Source organism: Acipenser ruthenus, chromosome 44 (assembly GCF_902713425.1).
Source record: "Acipenser ruthenus chromosome 44, fAciRut3.2 maternal haplotype, whole genome shotgun sequence".
In the NCBI taxonomy this organism is placed as follows: Eukaryota; Metazoa; Chordata; class Actinopteri; order Acipenseriformes; family Acipenseridae; genus Acipenser; species Acipenser ruthenus.
In genome coordinates this window covers 6,750,348-6,769,011 of record NC_081232.1, presented here as the reverse complement: position 1 = coordinate 6,769,011, position 18,664 = coordinate 6,750,348, and the positions used below count along the sequence as shown (strand labels likewise).

The 18,664-nt window shown below is 40.6% G+C and overlaps 1 protein-coding gene across 4 annotated transcripts; it reads right to left on the bottom strand.

The window, feature by feature from the left end:
* Nucleotides 1-365: 365 nt before the first annotated feature.
* Nucleotides 366-17,574, bottom strand: LOC117399068 (E3 ubiquitin-protein ligase TRIM39-like). 4 transcript variants are annotated; one of them, XM_059012541.1, is made up of 17 exons: nt 17,450-17,567; nt 16,999-17,047; nt 15,814-15,900; nt 15,175-15,201; nt 14,358-14,384; nt 14,092-14,127; nt 13,701-13,727; nt 13,560-13,595; nt 13,166-13,192; nt 13,025-13,060; nt 12,631-12,657; nt 12,482-12,517; nt 8,185-8,298; nt 5,961-6,074; nt 4,915-4,941; nt 4,574-4,600; nt 366-2,058 (listed from the first exon to the last, which is right to left on the bottom strand). In XM_059012541.1, the coding sequence occupies exons 2-17, from the start codon at nt 17,018-17,020 to the stop codon at nt 1,571-1,573; spliced, it is 1,158 nt and encodes a 385-aa protein (XP_058868524.1). In that variant the 5' UTR covers nt 17,021-17,047; nt 17,450-17,567; the 3' UTR covers nt 366-1,570. The 4 variants fall into 4 exon arrangements, with proteins under 4 accessions (XP_058868524.1, XP_058868527.1, XP_058868525.1 ...); XM_059012544.1 differs by lacking the exon at nt 15,814-15,900 and having other exon boundaries at nt 17,450-17,574; XM_059012542.1 differs by lacking the exon at nt 4,915-4,941.
* Between the last annotated feature and the right edge of the window lie 1,090 nt (nt 17,575-18,664).

The following is an 18,664-nucleotide window of genomic DNA, read 5'->3' as shown; positions in this document are numbered from 1 at the left end:
ACAAAGAAGACTACGCGGCGATCTGATTCAAACATTCAAAATCCTAAAAGGTATAGACAATGTCAACCCGCTCCCTCTCCGACTTCTTTGACTTGAAAAAAGAAAAAAGGACCAGGGGTCATAAATGGAGATTAGATAAAGGGGCATTTAGAACAGAAAATAGGAGACACTTTTTTACACAGAGAATTGTGAGGGTCTGGAACCAACTCCCCAGTAATGTTGTTGAAGCTGACACACTGGGATCCTTCAAGAAGCTGCTTGATGAGATTCTGGGATCAATAAGCTACTAACAACCAAACGAGCAAGATGGGCTGAATAGCCTCCTCTCGTTTGTAAACTTTCTTATGTTCTTATGTTCTTAAAATTATTCAGCCTCCGCTAAGAACATCCTGTTGAAATTTTCTAAACAAGGCACTGTTCTCCACGATGAATGAGTCGGTACTTGGCAGCTACATTCGTGATAATACATTGAGCATCACGTGCAGTTAAAGAATAATGATGTTTTCTGTTTAAGAAAGCAATTTCATTCCTTGAATCTGGGGATATTGCAACATGTGTGCAATCTATTACACCTAGCACGTTTGGGAAACCAGGCAACTGATAGGATTTGTGTTTGGTTCTGTTTTGTTCCATTTCCCCAATTGGAAATATTATATACTCCCTTGCCCTACGGAAAAGTGCATCTGTGACATTAGTCAGTATCTTTTATAGTAGACTGACAGATGCCTGCTGATCTGTCCCCAGCTGTTGTCTCGATGCCACCTGTTGCATGAAAAACAATGGCTATTGTAACCTTTACAGGTACAATTATGGCGTGACTGTGGGCTGTTTGTGATTCTAAATCTGATCACACAGCTCTGTTATAGCGGTTATCCAATCTGTATCTACGCATAACTTGTATCTAGAAATGTCTGATGGGGACAAACTCTTCTGGGTTTAGGGTAGGGTCGTTTTCTCCTCCTCCCTTCCCTCTCGTGCTGCAGTCGGGTAATTGGAAGCGCTTTGTCGATCACAGCTCAGTAGCCCTGTCAGCGGTAGCAGTTTAAATAAGACACGAGAGGGGGCATGTCTTAATTAGCGAGTGTATTTTGGTGTACTAAGTGGGCACATCAGTATTTTGCACCTTTTAAAAATAAGACATTATTTGCAAAATAGAACTCATTACGAACTTCAATTGCTTAACAAGTTGTAATGCAAGAGCATTTTCAGAAAGCGCACACCCTGAAATGCCATTGCGCAATAGGACTTTTGAAAATACAGTTTGCCACCTCTCTGGTGTCGCAAAGGTGTCTTGTGACCTGTTTTTCACTTTGCCCCTTCTGAAAATCAGGCTGTTAGTGTCTAAATTGGAGAGAAAATGACCCAAATCCTGATCTGGAGCTCTGTATCTATATATTGTAGCAGGCTGCTTGTCAGGACTACAAATTCTTCAGTGTTGTGGGTGGATTATCAAGGGTCATGGCAATGCTGGTGGCACCACACTATATAAACACTAATATAAAATCCTGTAGAGAACTACAGCAGCTACCCAACATGGTGTCTATATAAAGTTGCCTGCTATGAGTTAGACTTAGTGGATTATCAAGGATCGACTACCTTTTGACCCTGGGCTGAAAATAGGGTAGACCTGCCCAGGGAATGAGCCTTCAAAAGTATGGATGTGAACTTTGGTCTCTGCATTGTAAAATGACAGCCTCCCTTCCTTCCAATCCAGATACACCCCCCACACCTTACAGACCTCCAGTTTTAAGATCTGATCCCCTGACTGGCTCACAGCTGTATAGCTCTTAGAGAACTTTTTAGCCCGCCTTACAAGCCAGTAGCCCTCCTCTGGTTTCTCAGGTATGCTCTTCTCATCACGGTGTGTGGAGACCCCCAGGACCCAGTTTTCCTTCTCCCCCACCACTACCTCCCAGTAGTGCCTCCCTGAGGTGAACCCCTCCCCGCCCAGCACACTGGGCCACTCTGCTGATCTCTTCCCTGTGAATTTCACTTCTGAGCCGTCTTCAGAGACTGTGAGGCTGAGGTTGGCTGTGCTGGGGTCCAGAGTCACATTGACTGGGGTAAAGGAATGAGAAGAATGTATTATTTAGAAAAGCAGGGAACTTGGTTATTTATGCTCTTTATGTTTTTGTAACTGGAAACACAGGAGCATTTAATTTGTCAATTTTTTCTAATATAAATGTTATTGAAAACTAAACTGAAGATATTATATATACATACATAGTGTGTGTGTGTATATATATGAAATATGTGCATTTGATAGATTCTGTAACATATGTAAACTGTTATTATTATTATTATTATTATTATTATTATTATTATTATTATTATTATTATTATTATTATTATTGGTTTAGTTTTGTTCATTGAATATAATATAAAACAAAAAAGATTGTTGATAAAGAGCCCATAAGTGTTACATATGTTTGCATGAAAGACAAAAGAAAATACATTCTCAGTTCTTGAGCATTACATAAGAAACTTATCACTTATATTTGAGCATCAAAAGAAACTTATCACTTATTGTGACAGGATGGATGTAGTGGTGACGTCAGGCCAGAAGCAGGAAGGAAAACAAAGGCACGGCGTGCGCCATTTATTTAAACAATAACAAAAATAAAAGGTTTTTTAACAAAAAACACTGCTCACAGAGCAAAATAAAAGATTAAACAAAATAATCACGAACACCATAAGAAAACAAATATTCCAGGTCAGGCTGGGCAAATCGCCTTCCCTGTTCCTACATTTATTTTATTTTAGTTTCGTTTCATTTAGTTTCTGTCGTCTCCTCCTCTCTCGTTCTCCACTTCCGAACACCCACCCCGAGTGCAGAGAGCTGCAGGCTTATATACAGGTGACCATCTCCCGATTAGCAACAATTAATTAACTCCGGAGATGGTCACCTTCTGCACAAGGTTTTTAATGTGGATGGGGCTTCTAAACAATAAAAAACACGTCTCCGCCATCATATTTATAAATAAATAAACCATAATAATAATAATAATAATAATAATAATAATAATAATAATAATAATACAAAACAAATACAAAATAATAAATTGCACAGGGGCGGAGGGGTACCCCGTTCTAAAAGTAAACAACATATTTATGGCAGGGCTTTGCCCCGCCCCCTTTTCATGTGCAGGGCTCCTCACCCTGCCACATTTATATTTGAGCATCAAAAGGAACTTCTCACTTATATTAGGATAAAATTAACTAGATGTGATCGAAAAATGACAAACTGTGTTTCAGAGCAGGTGCAGTGGCTTTTTATTGTGCTGATTAACAATCGACATCACGAAGATGCTGCAGAATGATCTGTGGATCTTGGAACAGGTGTTGTGACTCCTGGTCTCCCAGCTGATGGCTCTGTCCTTGACAGAGTGTGTCTGGTAATACCGTCTCGCCAGGTTTGAAATCACTGGCTGTGAGAACCCAAGACGGCGAGCCACAGCACGCTGCCCTAGTCCAGCCTCCAACACGCCAATCGCACGAAGGCGCTGCTCTCTCGACAGATGGGGAATATTGGGTTTTTTTCTGTGATTTTCTTTATTGCTTTTATTCAAGCTTATAATTCAACAGCTGAAATCACTCCATATCCAGTGTCTAATCAACTGTCTCACTAATTAGGTGATTAAGTGCATCTGCTTCAGTCACAGTCACTCAAGCGTGTCATGGTCAAAGATGAATGATCGAGTGATTAAAAAGAAACCAAAAACATTTCGGCAGTGTCCATCATTTATATGCCTTATTTTTTTCGAAAACAATAGAGATAAGTTTCTTTTGATGCTCGGTATATTTAGGGCTTCTAGTTTTTGTTTTTTTATTTCCCATTTCTCTCCCTCCCTTTAAACCTTAATTAATAGTTGTTCAGTCTTAGCTGAATACCAGATTGTTTAAATTAGCGACGTGCTACTGGAAACTAACACAGTGGAAATTAATAACCTGAATTCGGCGATTAGAGCCAGAACGAAATGCAGGTTCAAATAGAATCAGGTGAGATCAATGCATGTTGTTTGTGAACTCAATCAAGATATGAGGGTAAAAACAAACAACTTCCTTTGGTAATTAGTGTTTGATTAAGAAAGCGAATCAGCTCAAAATATGTTTAAAAGGATCGCGTGATTGAAAATAAAACCCGAAAACTAGAAGCCCTAGTTATATTTTGCTATTAAACTCTTTCATGGATTGACGTTGTTCTGTGAAAATGTGTTAAATTTACTAAAATAAAAATAATAATAAAAACTATTTCAAAATGACCAAATTCCCACTGAATTGTGTTGTTTTTTATTCTGTTGATTTTTTTAATATTACTATGCAGGACAGCTGCTATAAGATCATTACCTTTGATTAAAATGTACACGGAGGATGAATCTACCAGTTAATCAAATAATGTCCATAAATTAACCAATAACGATATATTTATATTTAATCTGCTAAGAAATAAATAATAATAATAATAATAATAATAATAATAATAATAATAATAATAAAAAAATAAATAAAACCAAGCCAACTAATTATTTTCAATGACAATTTCCAAAAATTGATGTATTAAATTCAAACTTACCATGAGCATCAGTTATTGTTTTCCATTCTGAAATAAACAAATAGAAGAATGAATCAAGTGTAAGGCTGTGTGGTCCAGTGGTTAAAGAAAAGGGCTTGTAACCAGGAGGGCCCCGGTTCAAATCCCACCTCAGCCACTGACTCATTGTGTGACCCTGAGCAAGTCACTTCACCTCCTTGTGCTCTGTCTTTCAGGTGAGATGCAATTGTAAGTGACTCTACAGCTGATACATAGTTCACACACCCTAGTCTCTGTAAGTCGCCTTGGATAAAGGCGTCTGCTAAATAAACAAATAATAAAGTAAGATAATGAGTGTATTAATGCAGATTAAAATGTTATACCTCTGTCAACGGCATAGACACACGTGTCTGTTTGAGAGAAGAGAATATATTTAAGGTGAGAGGAAATTGCCACTATAAATTAGAATTAGTGTCCAAACACACCCTTAATGGGACTCTTCTAATCTGCACACATCTTGGTACAGAGGGTTTGATCCCCAGTTGAATTATCCACACATCTGAACTAATCAGTTAAATCTGACACCAATAGCAATTGCTTTTTCAATGCATCCAATGAACCAGTTTTGAAAGATGGTTTATTATTTAATATAACAAAACAATAAACGAGTGAGATCAGGAGTTTATTAATATTGAAGTCAACAATTCTAAAAAACACTTCTGTTTAATAGTAGCTCTCTAGAGCTATCTTCATTTTTGTAATTCATTATAATATATGACTTTCTTTGTAGGGAGTCTCTTTAAAAACAGACACAGTTTGAAGACATTGAATTTCAGAAGCTTAAAACTGCACATAGAAATGACATCTCTTATACAATAAGACACACCCTACACATGTTGTATTAGCTTATGTGAGACAGAAAGATAGAAACCCACGATACAAAAAACAGAATACATAGTGTAACAGGGCGAGGTGCCCTGTACATTTGATTTGTTTATTTATTTTTAGAACGGGGTACCCCTCCGCCCCTGTGTTATTTTGTATTAGTATTATGATTTAGTTGTATGACGGCGAAGCGCCGGTTGTTTTGTTGTATTTATGTTTTGTTTAGTAGCGTGGATGGAAAACTCATGCAGAAGGTGGCCATCTCCCTGTTATAAAAGCCTGCAGCTCTCCATGTTCCGGGTGGGTGTTAGAGAGGAGAGAGCGAGCAGAGAGATGGTGATTGAAAAGAGAAATGAAACTTAAATTACATAGGAACAGTGAAGGCAATCTGCCCAGCCTGACCTGTGTTGTATTATTATTTATTTCTGTGTTCGAGATTTGTTTTGTTTAAACCTTTTATTTTGCTCTGCGAGCACAGTGTGTTTTTGTTTAAATATTTCATTTATTTTTGTTTTGCAAATAAAACGGCAAATGCCACCTTTACCTGCAGTACTCCCTGGTGTCAGTATTTTTCCTTCCTGCTTCTGCCTGACGTCAGACGTCTCAGCCAACCTGTCACACATAGTCTTACTGGTTTTCCTTCGAAATTCTTCAAAATCTAGGAATGAAAAACAAAGTATTTAATATTCTCTCTACAATTGGTTTTCAGTGTTACTTTATTAAAATTCACGGGGCGTTTGTTGAAGCTGTAAGAATAGAGGAAGCAGAAAGTGGGACAGAGGCGGACGAAGAGAGCCCAGACTTAAAGGTGGGCTTGGAGGGGCCCGGACTTGAAGTTAGGATAGGAAGAGATCCCCGACCGATGAGCCGCCTTTACGTAGGACCGGGCTTTGTCGAAGGCTGAAGCCTCAAGGATCTAAAAACACATAAAAGGGCTCTGACTCGGCAGAGGCGCCTCTCGGGGCGAAGGAAAGTCCGATGAATCAGGACCTGAAAGGAGAGATAGAAAAGGGTTCCCTGACTGATCTGGTGCTGCCCTCGGACGAGGTGAGGCACAGGCCTCTGAAGCCACGACCAGAGAGGCATCCCGCAGGGAACCTGCAACAGAGAGACATGGGTTAGTCTGGGAATCGGCACTGAGAGCGTAAACTGGGCCACGTCCCGACGGAAATAGAACAGAGCCTCGGGTGACAAGGTAAGATTAGTGCATGAGCTGTGACAGGATAGTGTGGCCGGGGGTCCCCTCTGACTCACAGCGGTGAGGACGAGGTCGCTGAAGCAGACCTGAAGTTGGGGAAGTGAGACTCACTTCCCCCCAAAGAATAGACCCCCGGCTCCCCGCAGAAACCCCACCGTGAGACAAACAACAGGAGACGCGCCAGTGCATAACATAAAAGGAATAGCTGGAAAAGACTGGAAATGAAGGGACATACAAGACAAACTGGAGAGGTTAAAATGGTGTTCGTGTGGTATGTTTATGTGATTACCTGCCACTCAGTGGAGAGGAAAAAACCCTTCCTAGAAGTGGAAAACCTCTGGTGGCCCTAGCAGTCATGTAGCCCCCACTCCGGGCATGCTAACTAGTCTTTGATGGGCTATTGCTATGTCGGTAAGGGATGAACGGATGTATAAATTGATTACTGCAGAGGACTGGCGCCAGCCCTTCTGGTGTTGAAAAGGCACTTTTCTCTCTAGAGCTGCGGGTTAAGGGGATCTGCCAGTATCCCTTTGTCAGGTCCAGAGTGGAGATAATCCTTGCCTTTCCCAGTTTATCTAAAAGTTCGTCGATCCGAGGCATAGGGTACGCATCGAACTTGGCAATAGCGTTTACCTTCCTGAAATCCACACAGAAGCGGTTGGTGCTGTCTTTCTTGGCCACTATGACAAGAGGACTGCACCACTCGCTCCTGGAAGGTTCAATCACCCCAGGCTCGAGCATGTCCCATACCTCTTTGTGAACACAATTCTAAAAAACACTCCTGTTTAATAGTAGCTCTCTAGAGCTATCTTCATTTTTGTAATTCATTATAATATATGACTTTCTTTGTAGGGAGTCTCTTTAAAAACAGACACAGTTTGAAGACATTGAATTTCAGAAGCTTAAAACTGCACATAGAAATGACATCTCTTATACAATAAGACACACCCTACACATGTTGTATTAGCTCATGTGAGACAGAAAGATAGAAACCCACGATACAAAAAACAGAATACATAGTGTAACAGGGCGAGGTGCCCTGTACATTTGATTTGTTTATTTATTTTTAGAACGGGGTACCCCTCCGCCCCTGTGTTATTTTGTATTAGTATTATGATTTAGTTGTATTTATATGACGGCGAAGCGCCGGTTGTTTTGTTGTATTTATGTTTTGTTTAGTAGCGTGGATGGGAAGCCCCACCCACATGGTATTTTAAAAAACTCGTGCAGAAGGTGGCCATCTCCCGAATTAATTAGGTGATTTAATTTGTTGCTAATCGGGAGATGGTCACCTGTTATAAAAGCCTGCAGCTCTCCATGTTCCGGGTGGGTGTTAGAGAGGAGAGAGCGAGCAGTGGGATGGCGATTGAAAAGAGAAATGAAACTTAAATTACATAGGAACAGTGAAGGCAATCTGCCCAGCCTGACCTGTGTTGTATTATTATTTATTTCTGTGTTCGAGATTTGTTTTGTTTAAACCTTTTATTTTGCTCTGTGAGCACAGTGTGTTTTTGTTTAAATATTTTATTTATTTTTGTTTTGCAAATAAAACGGCAAATGCCACCTTTACCTGCAGTACTCCCTGGTGTCAGTATTTTTCCTTCCTGCTTCTGCCTGACGTCAGACGTCTCAGCCAACCTGTCACACATAGTCTTACTGGTTTTCCTTCGAAATTCTTCAAAATCTAGGAATGAAAAACAAAGTATTTAATATTCTCTCTACAATTGGTTTTCAGTGTTACTTTATTAAAATTCACGGGGCGTTTGTTGAAGCTGTAAGAATAGAGGAAGCAGAAAGTGGGACAGAGGCGGACGAAGAGAGCCCAGACTTAAAGGTGGGCTTGGAGGGGCCCGGACTTGAAGTTAGGATAGGAAGAGATCCCCGACCGATGAGCCGCCTTTACGTAGGACCGGGCTTTGTCGAAGGCTGAAGCCTCAAGGATCTAAAAACACATAAAAGGGCTCTGACTCGGCAGAGGCGCCTCTCGGGGCGAAGGAAAGTCCGATGAATCAGGACCTGAAAGGAGAGATAGAAAAGGGTTCCCTGACTGATCTGGTGCTGCCCTCGGACGAGGTGAGGCACAGGCCTCTGAAGCCACGACCAGAGAGGCATCCCGCAGGGAACCTGCAACAGAGAGACATGGGTTAGTCTGGGAATCGGCACTGAGAGCGTAAACTGGGCCACGTCCCGACGGAAATAGAACAGAGCCTCGGGTGACAAGGTAAGATTAGTGCATGAGCTGTGACAGGATAGTGTGGCCGGGGGTCCCCTCTGACTCACAGCGGTGAGGACGAGGTCGCTGAAGCAGACCTGAAGTTGGGGAAGTGAGACTCACTTCCCCCCAAAGAATAGACCCCCGGCTCCCCGCAGAAACCCCACCGTGAGACAAACAACAGGAGACGCGCCAGTACATAACATAAAAGGAATAGCTGGAAAAGACTGGAAATGAAGGGACATACAAGACAAACTGGAGAGGTTAAAATAGTGTTCGTGTGGTATGTTTATGTGATTACCTGCCACTCAGTGGAGAGGAAAAAACCCTTCCTAGAAGTGGAAAACCTCTGGTGGCCCTAGCAGTCATGTAGCCCCCACTCGGGGATGCTAACTAGTCTTTGATGGGCTATTGCTATGTCGGTAAGGGATGAACGGATGTATAAATTGATTACTGCAGAGGACTGGCGCCAGCCCTTCTGGTGTTGAAAAGGCACTTTTCTCTCTAGAGCTGCGGGTTAAGGGGATCTGCCAGTATCCCTTTGTCAGGTCCAGAGTGGAGATAATCCTTGCCTTTCCCAGTTTATCTAAAAGTTTGTCGATCCGAGGCATAGGGTACGCATCGAACTTGGCAATAGCGTTTACCTTCCTGAAATCCACACAGAAGCGGTTGGTGCTGTCTTTCTTGGCCACTATGACAAGAGGACTGCACCACTCGCTCCTGGAAGGTTCAATCACCCCAGGCTCGAGCATGTCCCATACCTCTTTGTGAACACCACTTAGTCGACTTTCTGGGATCTGGTAAGGTCTCTCCCGCACAGTGACACCTGGTGGAGAGATAATGTCATATTCAACCAAGTTAGTTCTGCCGGGCAAGTCAGAGAAAAACATAATTGAACTCCTCAATAAGCTTACGCAGCTCCCGTTGCTGATCTGGAACCAATTGTTCCCCCATCGAAATTATTTTAGTGCTAGGAGTCTCTGGACAGAGGCCTAAATCATCCTCTATAATGCCTGGGGCTATAAACAAGACCTCCCTTGCCTGCCAGGGTTTTAGTAAATTTCTATGATAAATTTCACGTTCATTGTAGCGATCGAGCTGTCTAATTTCATAATTCACCTTCCCTATAGCCCGAATCACTTCATATGGCCCCCTGCCATTTAGCACACAATTTCGATTCTGATGGGGGAAGTAGCAGCATTACCTTGTCTCCTCGTCGAAAGGTTCGAATTAGTGCATTTTTGTTGTAATGCTGCTGTTGTCGATCTGAGGTTGTCCTGGGCCAAAACGACCGACCAAATCTAGGCAATCTCTTAGTAGGAGCACATGATCGAGAATGCCGCGAGGCTGCCGGCCATACAAGAGCTTGAAGGGGGAGAACCCTGCTGAACTCCGCAGCACCTCTCTCACTGCAAAAAGGAGGTAGGGGAGAAGCGATGCCCAATGTTTTTGCTCTTGCATTACAAATCATCTCAGCATCGCTCAGCATGGCAACGGGGCAGGGGCAGCACCTCTACCCCAGCTGGGGGCCAGCCTTGGTCTCCATGAAGGGGAGGAAAGGGGGCCCATTGGGGTCGGCGGTCTTGGAGGTCTGGGTCCCGGGACTGATGGTAGGGGTGGTGTTGGAGGAGAGTGGTGTTGGAGGGGTCGGCTGCTCCGAGGTGTGGGAATCGACAGTATACCAATCCAAGCGGAGACCAGGGAGTCCTCGTAATCCTCCGCCAGTTTAACGGCGGCTTCCAGGGTATCGGGGCCGACCACATGGCAGAATTGCTTCACCACTATTGCTTCCCCCATTTCCAGGTTGGTTTCTTCTCGGGGGTCAGCCAGTGTACCATGTGGTCACACAACCGCTCCGTAACCACCCTGGGGCGTGTCTCAGGGGACCTTCGGTACTCCCTGAACCGTACCCGGTGGGTCTCTGCTGTAATGTTGAGACAGTGGAGAATGGCCAGCTTGACCAGGTCGTAACTTGCAGCGCTGAGGTTGCTTATGGCCTGGTAGGCTGCCTGAGCCTCCGATGAGGCAGGGTCCCAGCTGGTTTGCCCAGAGCTCCCGCAGCCACGACGCGGTGGTGGCCAGCCGCTCAAACTCAACCAGGTACACCTCTGGGTCATCCTCCGCCGACATCTTCATCACCTGAGCCTTCGGTGCCGACAATGCTGGTGTTACTGTAGGGGCTGGTACTGTGGAAAGTGCCAGCCCTACCCTTTCAATGAGCGCAGTGTAGCGCTCCTCTCTCCTTCTCTCCTCTGTGTCCCGTCTGCTCTCCAGTGCCTCCAGCAGCTCCGCTAGTGTCTGACACCACGTGTGGCAAAGTGGCTGCTGAGTAGAAACAGGTGTAGGGGTGATGCAGTGCAGAAATAATCACTCAGAGAAAACTGTAATCCAGTTTGGAAAAGGGGGTTTGTTTTATTTTTAAAACTCCGGGTCTGGCGACCAAATAATACACACCAATGTGTAGAGCACGGCAGGAAACAATAATAACTGGTTTTGCAAACCAAATAATGGTACACGTTATCCGTCCAACAATACAATACAATACACCAGTCCGGATGGGTGCAGTAGTGCTCGTGGTGGGTGATAACAATTTGACAGTGACAGTGGTGTAGTGTTGTTCCGGGTAGTGCTGGCCTGTTAGCCGTCTAGTGAATTTACAAAACAAAAGACAATTACAAACAAAACACGAATACTGCGCACAATAATTCACAGGGGATCTCTCCCAGTCCTTACAGTTTCGTATCTGCTCTGAAACCAAGCGAAGGAAAAGATTTACGATCCTCCGGCCCCTTTATGCCATTACGCATGACCCCTTGGTAAACGATTGAAGCTGTCTCTACTGTCTGCACTTGCTACATCGTTTACCTTCCGGGTCAATACGTTCTTGCAACAGAGTCTCGCCTTCTTCCAGGCTGACCAACTTCCCGGCCGGGGGAAAAAACTCATTATATTTCTGTCATACCAATCCTTATAAAATAGCTGCTCCTGAGGCTGAGCCTGCTGGCAGCAAAGTTTTGGTCTCTGTAATGCCGGGGCAGCAAGTCTGGTTGCTGAGAGAAGTCTGCATTAGAAGTAGAAGGTATTGATTGCAGACGAGGAGTAAAGAGAGATTCAGCAGACAAAGCTTCGTGGTACTGACAAGGGAAAGTCAATGTCTTGTCAGCGGAGCTTTGAAAGTATAGAGGAGGGCCAGTTTTTTCTAAGATGCAGACAAAGTTGAGTAATGGAGCTACGCTTTGAACGGCGCTGTTGCAGAGCTGGAAACTGGATGATTGCAGGAAGGACTAACATTGGAGCTCCTGCAACAAAATAGAGAAGCTGAATGATGAGAAAAATCACCAGAGCAGGTAGGAAAATGATTGATAATATCTTGGCAGCTCTGTGCAGAGAACGACCTGTAGTGAGCGAGGCAACGAAGTTTAGATATAGCGACGTTAAGCTGATGCACGAATATCGGCATCTGAGCATTTGTTACAAAGCAAAAACACAAGACAGGGGAAGTGCGTAAGATTGTGCCTTAAATAGAGAGTTAATAATGATAGACATTAATTAAGCAGCCCCAATGCCCGCCCCCTGAATCTCGCATAACATTTAACAGATTTCTGATAAAATGCATTTGACGTCATGCCTTTATATACATTACCAACGATCATACCTGCTTTAGCGTTCTCTTTCTCCTTTTTTAAAGTGTCTACAAGATAAAAAATGAAAAGTTGATTTTGTATTTCAGCTCATGAACTCATGCGATTCAGTACAATAGTTAATTTAAGAAAACGAATAAGGAGATGAATGTATTAATCTTGCCATAATTCTTCTGAAGATCCTCCTTTTCTAAAAGGCACAAACAAAGACAACATGGTTAGTTTTGCTTGTTTAGAACAGTTGAGATTCATCATTAAGGGTGAAGTGACTAGATTTCATTGTATTAGTTACATTATTAATATACGTAGAAGACCATAAATGGTCCCAATGCTCAAACACGTTCTCCAATGGATGATTTTGCCTTCATTTCATTAGCGGTACAGCATTCCCTCATTTCAGTTTTAAATGTAGTTCAATCACAACAGAGACGTGTGTTTGTAACTCTTTAATATTATCCAAACAGACTGCAGAGCATTTAGAATTAGAACTGCTAGGGTTTCTGATAAAGGGAGATTGAAATGGAAACTTTCTGTCTGCAGATTATTTATACACTTACCTTTTACCAGTCTCTCTTTCTCTCTTTTTAAACTGTCTAAAACAGAAAAGAGTGAAAAGTTTAGATTGTGTTCTGGTTCAAAAACAGAATAATTTAAGTAACTTAATAAAAAGAATATTGAGATGAATGTATTAATCTTGCCATAATTCTTCTGAAGATCCTCCTTTTCTAAAAGACACAAACAAAGACAACATGGTTAGTTTTGCTTGTTTAGAACAGTTGAGATTTATCATGAAGAGTGATATGACTAGATTTCATTGTATTAGTTACATAATTAATATACGTAGAAGACCATAAATGGTCCCAATGCTCAAACATGTTGTCCAATGGATGATTTTGCCTTCATTTCATTAGCGGTACAGCATTCCCTCATTTCAGTTTTAAATGTAGTTCAATCACAACAGAGACGTGTGTTTGTAACTCTTTAATATTATCCAAACAGACTGCAGAGCATTTAGAATTAGAACTGCTAGGGTTTCTGATAAAGGGAGATTGAAATGGAAACTTTCTGTCTGCAGATTATTTATACACTTACCTTTTACCAGTCTCTCTTTCTCTCTTTTTAAACTGTCTAAAACAGAAAAGAGTGAAAAGTTTAGATTGTGTTCTGGTTCAAAAACAGAATAATTTAAGTAACTTAATAAAAAGAATATTGAGATGAATGTATTAATCTTGCCATAATTCTTCTGAAGATCCTCCTTTTCTAAAAGACACAAACAAAGACAACATGGTTAGTTTTGCTTGTTTAGAACAGTTGAGATTTATCATGAAGAGTGATATGACTAGATTTCATTGTATTAGTTACATTATTAATATACTTATGACAAAAATGGTCCCAATGCTCAATCGCATTGTTCAATGGATGATTTTGATTTCATTTCATTAGCGGTACAGCATTCCCTCATTTCAGTTTTAAATGTAGTTCAATCACAACAGAGACGTGTGTTTGTAACTCTCTAATATTCTCCAAACAGACTGCAGAGCATTTAGAATTAGAACTGCTAGGGTTTCTGATAAAGGGAGATTGAAATGGAAACTTTTGTTCTACAAATTATTTATACACTTACCTTTCCTCAGTCTCTTGATCTCTCTTTTTAAATGATCTAAAACAGAAAAGAGTGAAAAGTTCAGCTTGTGTTCTGGTTCATTAACTCATGCAATTCAATACACAGAGAGAACCAGTGATGCTATTATTCATAATGAGAAAATAATACAAACAGCAATCCAATGGTTCATATTATTATACTTCAAGATACTACTGATCCATCAATGTGATGAATTGAGGAAAGAAATCTGAGATTATAAATAATAATAACAATAATAATATTCTTACTCAGTTGCTCTTGAGGTTCTTCAGAACCTAGGAATGAAACGCAGTCGTCATTTCATTAGCGGTACACATTCCCCATTTTGAGTTGTAAATGTAGTTCAATCACAGCAGAGACGTGTGTTTGTAACTTCAATATCATTCGTACAAACTACTAGTAGGACTGTAAACAAGTACATAAAAACATTCTAAATAAGATGTAATATTAACTGCTGAAATATTTCAACTAGCTTAATAGTCTTGAGAGAGTTTAACCAATGAGACAGTCAAAGATCTGCCTCTGTTATGTATCTGTCCAATGAGGAGTGAGCAGAGGCGGGACATAAATGTCCCCATTACTGCTTATTTTGATGTCTTCACACAAACACACTTACCGTTCGGCTCCTTCTCAGTGTGCACGGAGGCTGAAGAGAAATAATCAGCGCTCACTGAAAGTTCTGGTGCTGAGGCATGCTGGGAACTGTAGTTTTAAAAAATCTTTCCCGTCTACTCTACATTTATAATTCGGCCCATCAGCGCTCTTCCGGACATTGTCAAATCGGGTCTTAAAGGATCCCTGTGATTCACATGAACAACATGACTAGGTAACCCTGTCCTCACCCTCACCACTCTCTGTGTGAAGAAGTGTCTCCTTCCCTCTGTCCTCTCTATCTCCACCATCTCCACACAGAGAACCAGTGATGTTATTATTCATAATGAGATAATAATACAAAAGGAATCCAATGGTTCATATTATTATACTTCTAGGCACTGCTGTCTCATCAATGTGAAGAATTAAGGAACAAAAGCCGTGATTATTAATAAACAAAATGAATGTTCTTACTCTGTTCCCGTTGAAGTTCTTCATAACCTAGGAATGAAACACAGAAACCATTTCATTACGGTACAGCATACCCCAATTGAAGTTTTCAAGGTACAGATCTGGCCAAACATTTCACATCACCCTCTAGAACAGGGGTGGGCAATTCCGGTCCTGGAGGGCCGGTGTCCCTCCTGGCTTTTGTTCCAACTGTGCTCTAAATTACTTAATTAGACCAATAATTGGTAATAATTGGTCCAGGACCGGAATTGCCCACCCCTGATCTAGAACAAACACATTTTACTTCATAAAGAGCGAATAAAACCTGTTGAATAATGTTACGTTTACATTGAACTTCATCCAGCTTTGTAGTTTTCCCATATACTTAACGAGAAATTGAAAAAAATGGAAAAATGTGACATTTCAAAATCTAACATGAAATACTGTATTATGACTCTCGGCAGTATCATTTTTGTAGTTTCTTTGATTACATGATGTTAAATCAAATATATAAAGTTATGTTTATATAGTTTTTTTTTTAAAATAATAATGTTCAGCCAATCAGAGACCTTTGTTAACCCAAGCCGTGTATTAACACATCACTTACTGGGCAGGATACTTACGATAGTATATGATCATGAAAGTATATGAAGAATACAATACCTCTCCTACGAACACACAGGAGGATCATTACCACTAAAGTCATGAAAGCAGCCACGGAGACAAATAAAACAGCTTCAAAAGAGGCTTCTGTAGCACAAAAAAGAGGCAAAATCAACCAAGAAATCAATAATTACGTAAGCGCGTGCTGTGTTTGTTGGGTGAGGGGCGGGGCAACGTGATTAAGGGTTGGAAGTAATACAGAACCCCACAACGCCTCTGTAATGTAAGTCTATGCGGGGAAGAGAACACCAACAAACGTTCTGCATCACCATCTATATAGAATTAACTAATTTTGCTTCATAAAGTTGAATGAAACCTGCTGAATAATGTTACGTTACCATATTGAATTACACGCCGCTTTACAATTTTCCATATACTTAACAAAAAACGGACAACTTGAAAAATGAAATCTAACATGAAATACTACTGTAGTACTATTTTGGCTTCCGGTAGACTTTCTTTGCGATATCATTTTGTAGTTTCTTTGGTTACATGATGCTAAATAAAATATTCAAATTATGTTCATATATATTATTATTATTTCTTAGCAGACGCCCTTATCCAGGGCGACTTACAATTGTTACAAGATAACACATTATTTTTACATACAATTACATTATTTTTTACACATTATTTTTACATACAATTACCCATTTATACAGTTGGGTTTTTACTGGAGCAATCTAGGTAAAGTACCTTGCTCAAGTGTAAAGCAGCAGTGTCCCCCGCCTGGGATTGAACCCATGACCCTCTGGTCAAGAGTCCAGAGCCCTAACCACTACTCCACACTGCTACCCCGATTTTTTAAATTGTCTCAATCCTAAAGTTCTAGGTGATGCAAAATAGTTGGATTTTTCTGTTGTGCTCTTATCTTGGATAGTTGTTAGGCAAGAAAAAGTTAATTTGCAATATCAAATGAAACTTAATGCTTTTGCCAAAACATACATTTTCAACCGGTGCATTTAGTTTCATATTATAGTTTAAAATTATGCTGTTATTGAAGATTTAAAACGGTCGTTTTAAAATCTCACATACCACAGAGAAACCCAGTTGAAAATTCTGGACATGGTTCAAACATCTTTTGAAAACAGAAACCTGGTTACATACGAGCACACAGAACGATTGCACAATACTGAATCAAATAGATGTTGATTTAAAAAAAATAATAATACAAATAACCATTACCCGATTGATGTAGGGGTGCCATGCTGGACTTTGCCTATAGGAACCGGCCCTGACAAAAACAAAATTGAACTACATTTTGTGTTTCATAACACCAATAATATATTCACCATGCATCTCATTACCTGTTAAAAATGAGTATTTCAGTTCAATTATCATAGAGAAAGAGAAAGACATGTGATACATTTTATTACACTAACTAAACAATAATTAATCACAAGCTTTCAAGACCTCTAGGGTCTCTTCTTCAAATGAAAGTAGGAAAGAGAGATTTATGTTTCCTACTTTTACCTGAAAAAGAGACCTTTGAGGTCTTGAAAGCTTATTAATTATTTTTTAGTTAGTCCAATAAAAAGCATCACATCTCCTTCTCTTGGTCTATCACCTCTGGACTGATACATTTCATCTATCAAGTTGAACTATAACAAACTGTCACCCTCTCTCTCGGTCTTACCTTTTTCGTTCTTGTCGTTGTCTTTGCCGTCAAGTGGAAAGTTGTGTTCTTTCGGGAGAGCGTCTCAAACTGTCTGTTTTTTTCCAGCAAGAGAAATGCCAACAAAGAGTGGATTTCCATGCAGGTGCTGCTGCTGTGCAAAAATACTTTCACTTTCACTGACCGGCAGGAACCAAAAACATAATCTAGACCTTTTATGTAACATCATGTAATCAAAGAAACTAAAAAAAAAAAGCCATAATGGTAGTACAGTAAGTATTTCATGTTAGATTTCAAAATGTCCCATTTTGAATGTCAGTTTTCTGTCAAGTATCTGGAAAACTACAAAGTGGTGTGTAATTCAATATGTTAACGTAACATTATTCAGCAGATTTCATTCGACTTCAAAATGATCTAGACAGCATTCAGAACTGGGCAGACACATGGCAAATGACATTTTATAGAGAAAAGTGTAATGTACTGCATGCAGGCAATAAAAATGTGCATTATAAATACTATATGGGAGATACTGAAATTGAAGAAGGAATCTATCAAAAAGACATAGGAGTTTATGTTGACTCAGAAATGTCTTCATCTAGACAATGTGGGGAAGCTATAAAAAAGGCCAACAAGATGCTCAGATATATTGTGAGAAGTGTTGAATTCAAATCAAGGGAAGTAATGTTAAAACTTTACAGTGCATCAGTAAGACCTCACCTAGAATATTGTGTTCAGTTCTGGTCACCTCGTTACAAAAAGGATATTGCTGCTCTAGAAAGAGTGCAAAGAATAGCGACCAGAATTATCCCAGGTTTAAAAGGCATGTCGTATGCAGACAGGCTAAAAGAATTGAATCTATTCAGTCTTGAACAAAGAAGACTACGTGGCGACCTGATTCAAGCTTTCACAATTTTAAAAGGTATAGACAATGTCAACCCAGGGGACTTCTTTGACTTGAAAAAAGAAAAAAGGACCAGGGGTCATAAATGGAGATTAGATAAAGGGGCATTCAGAACAGAAAATAGGAGGCACTTTTTTACACAGAGAATTATGAACCAACTCCCCAGTAATGTTGTTGAAGCTGACACCCTGGGATCCTTCAAGAAGCTGCTTGATGAGATTCTGTGATCAATAAGCTACTAACAACCAAACGAGCAACATGGGCTGAATGGCCTCCTCTCGTTTGTAAACTTTCTTATGTTCTTATATTCTTCTTAAGTGGGCTTGACAGTGATT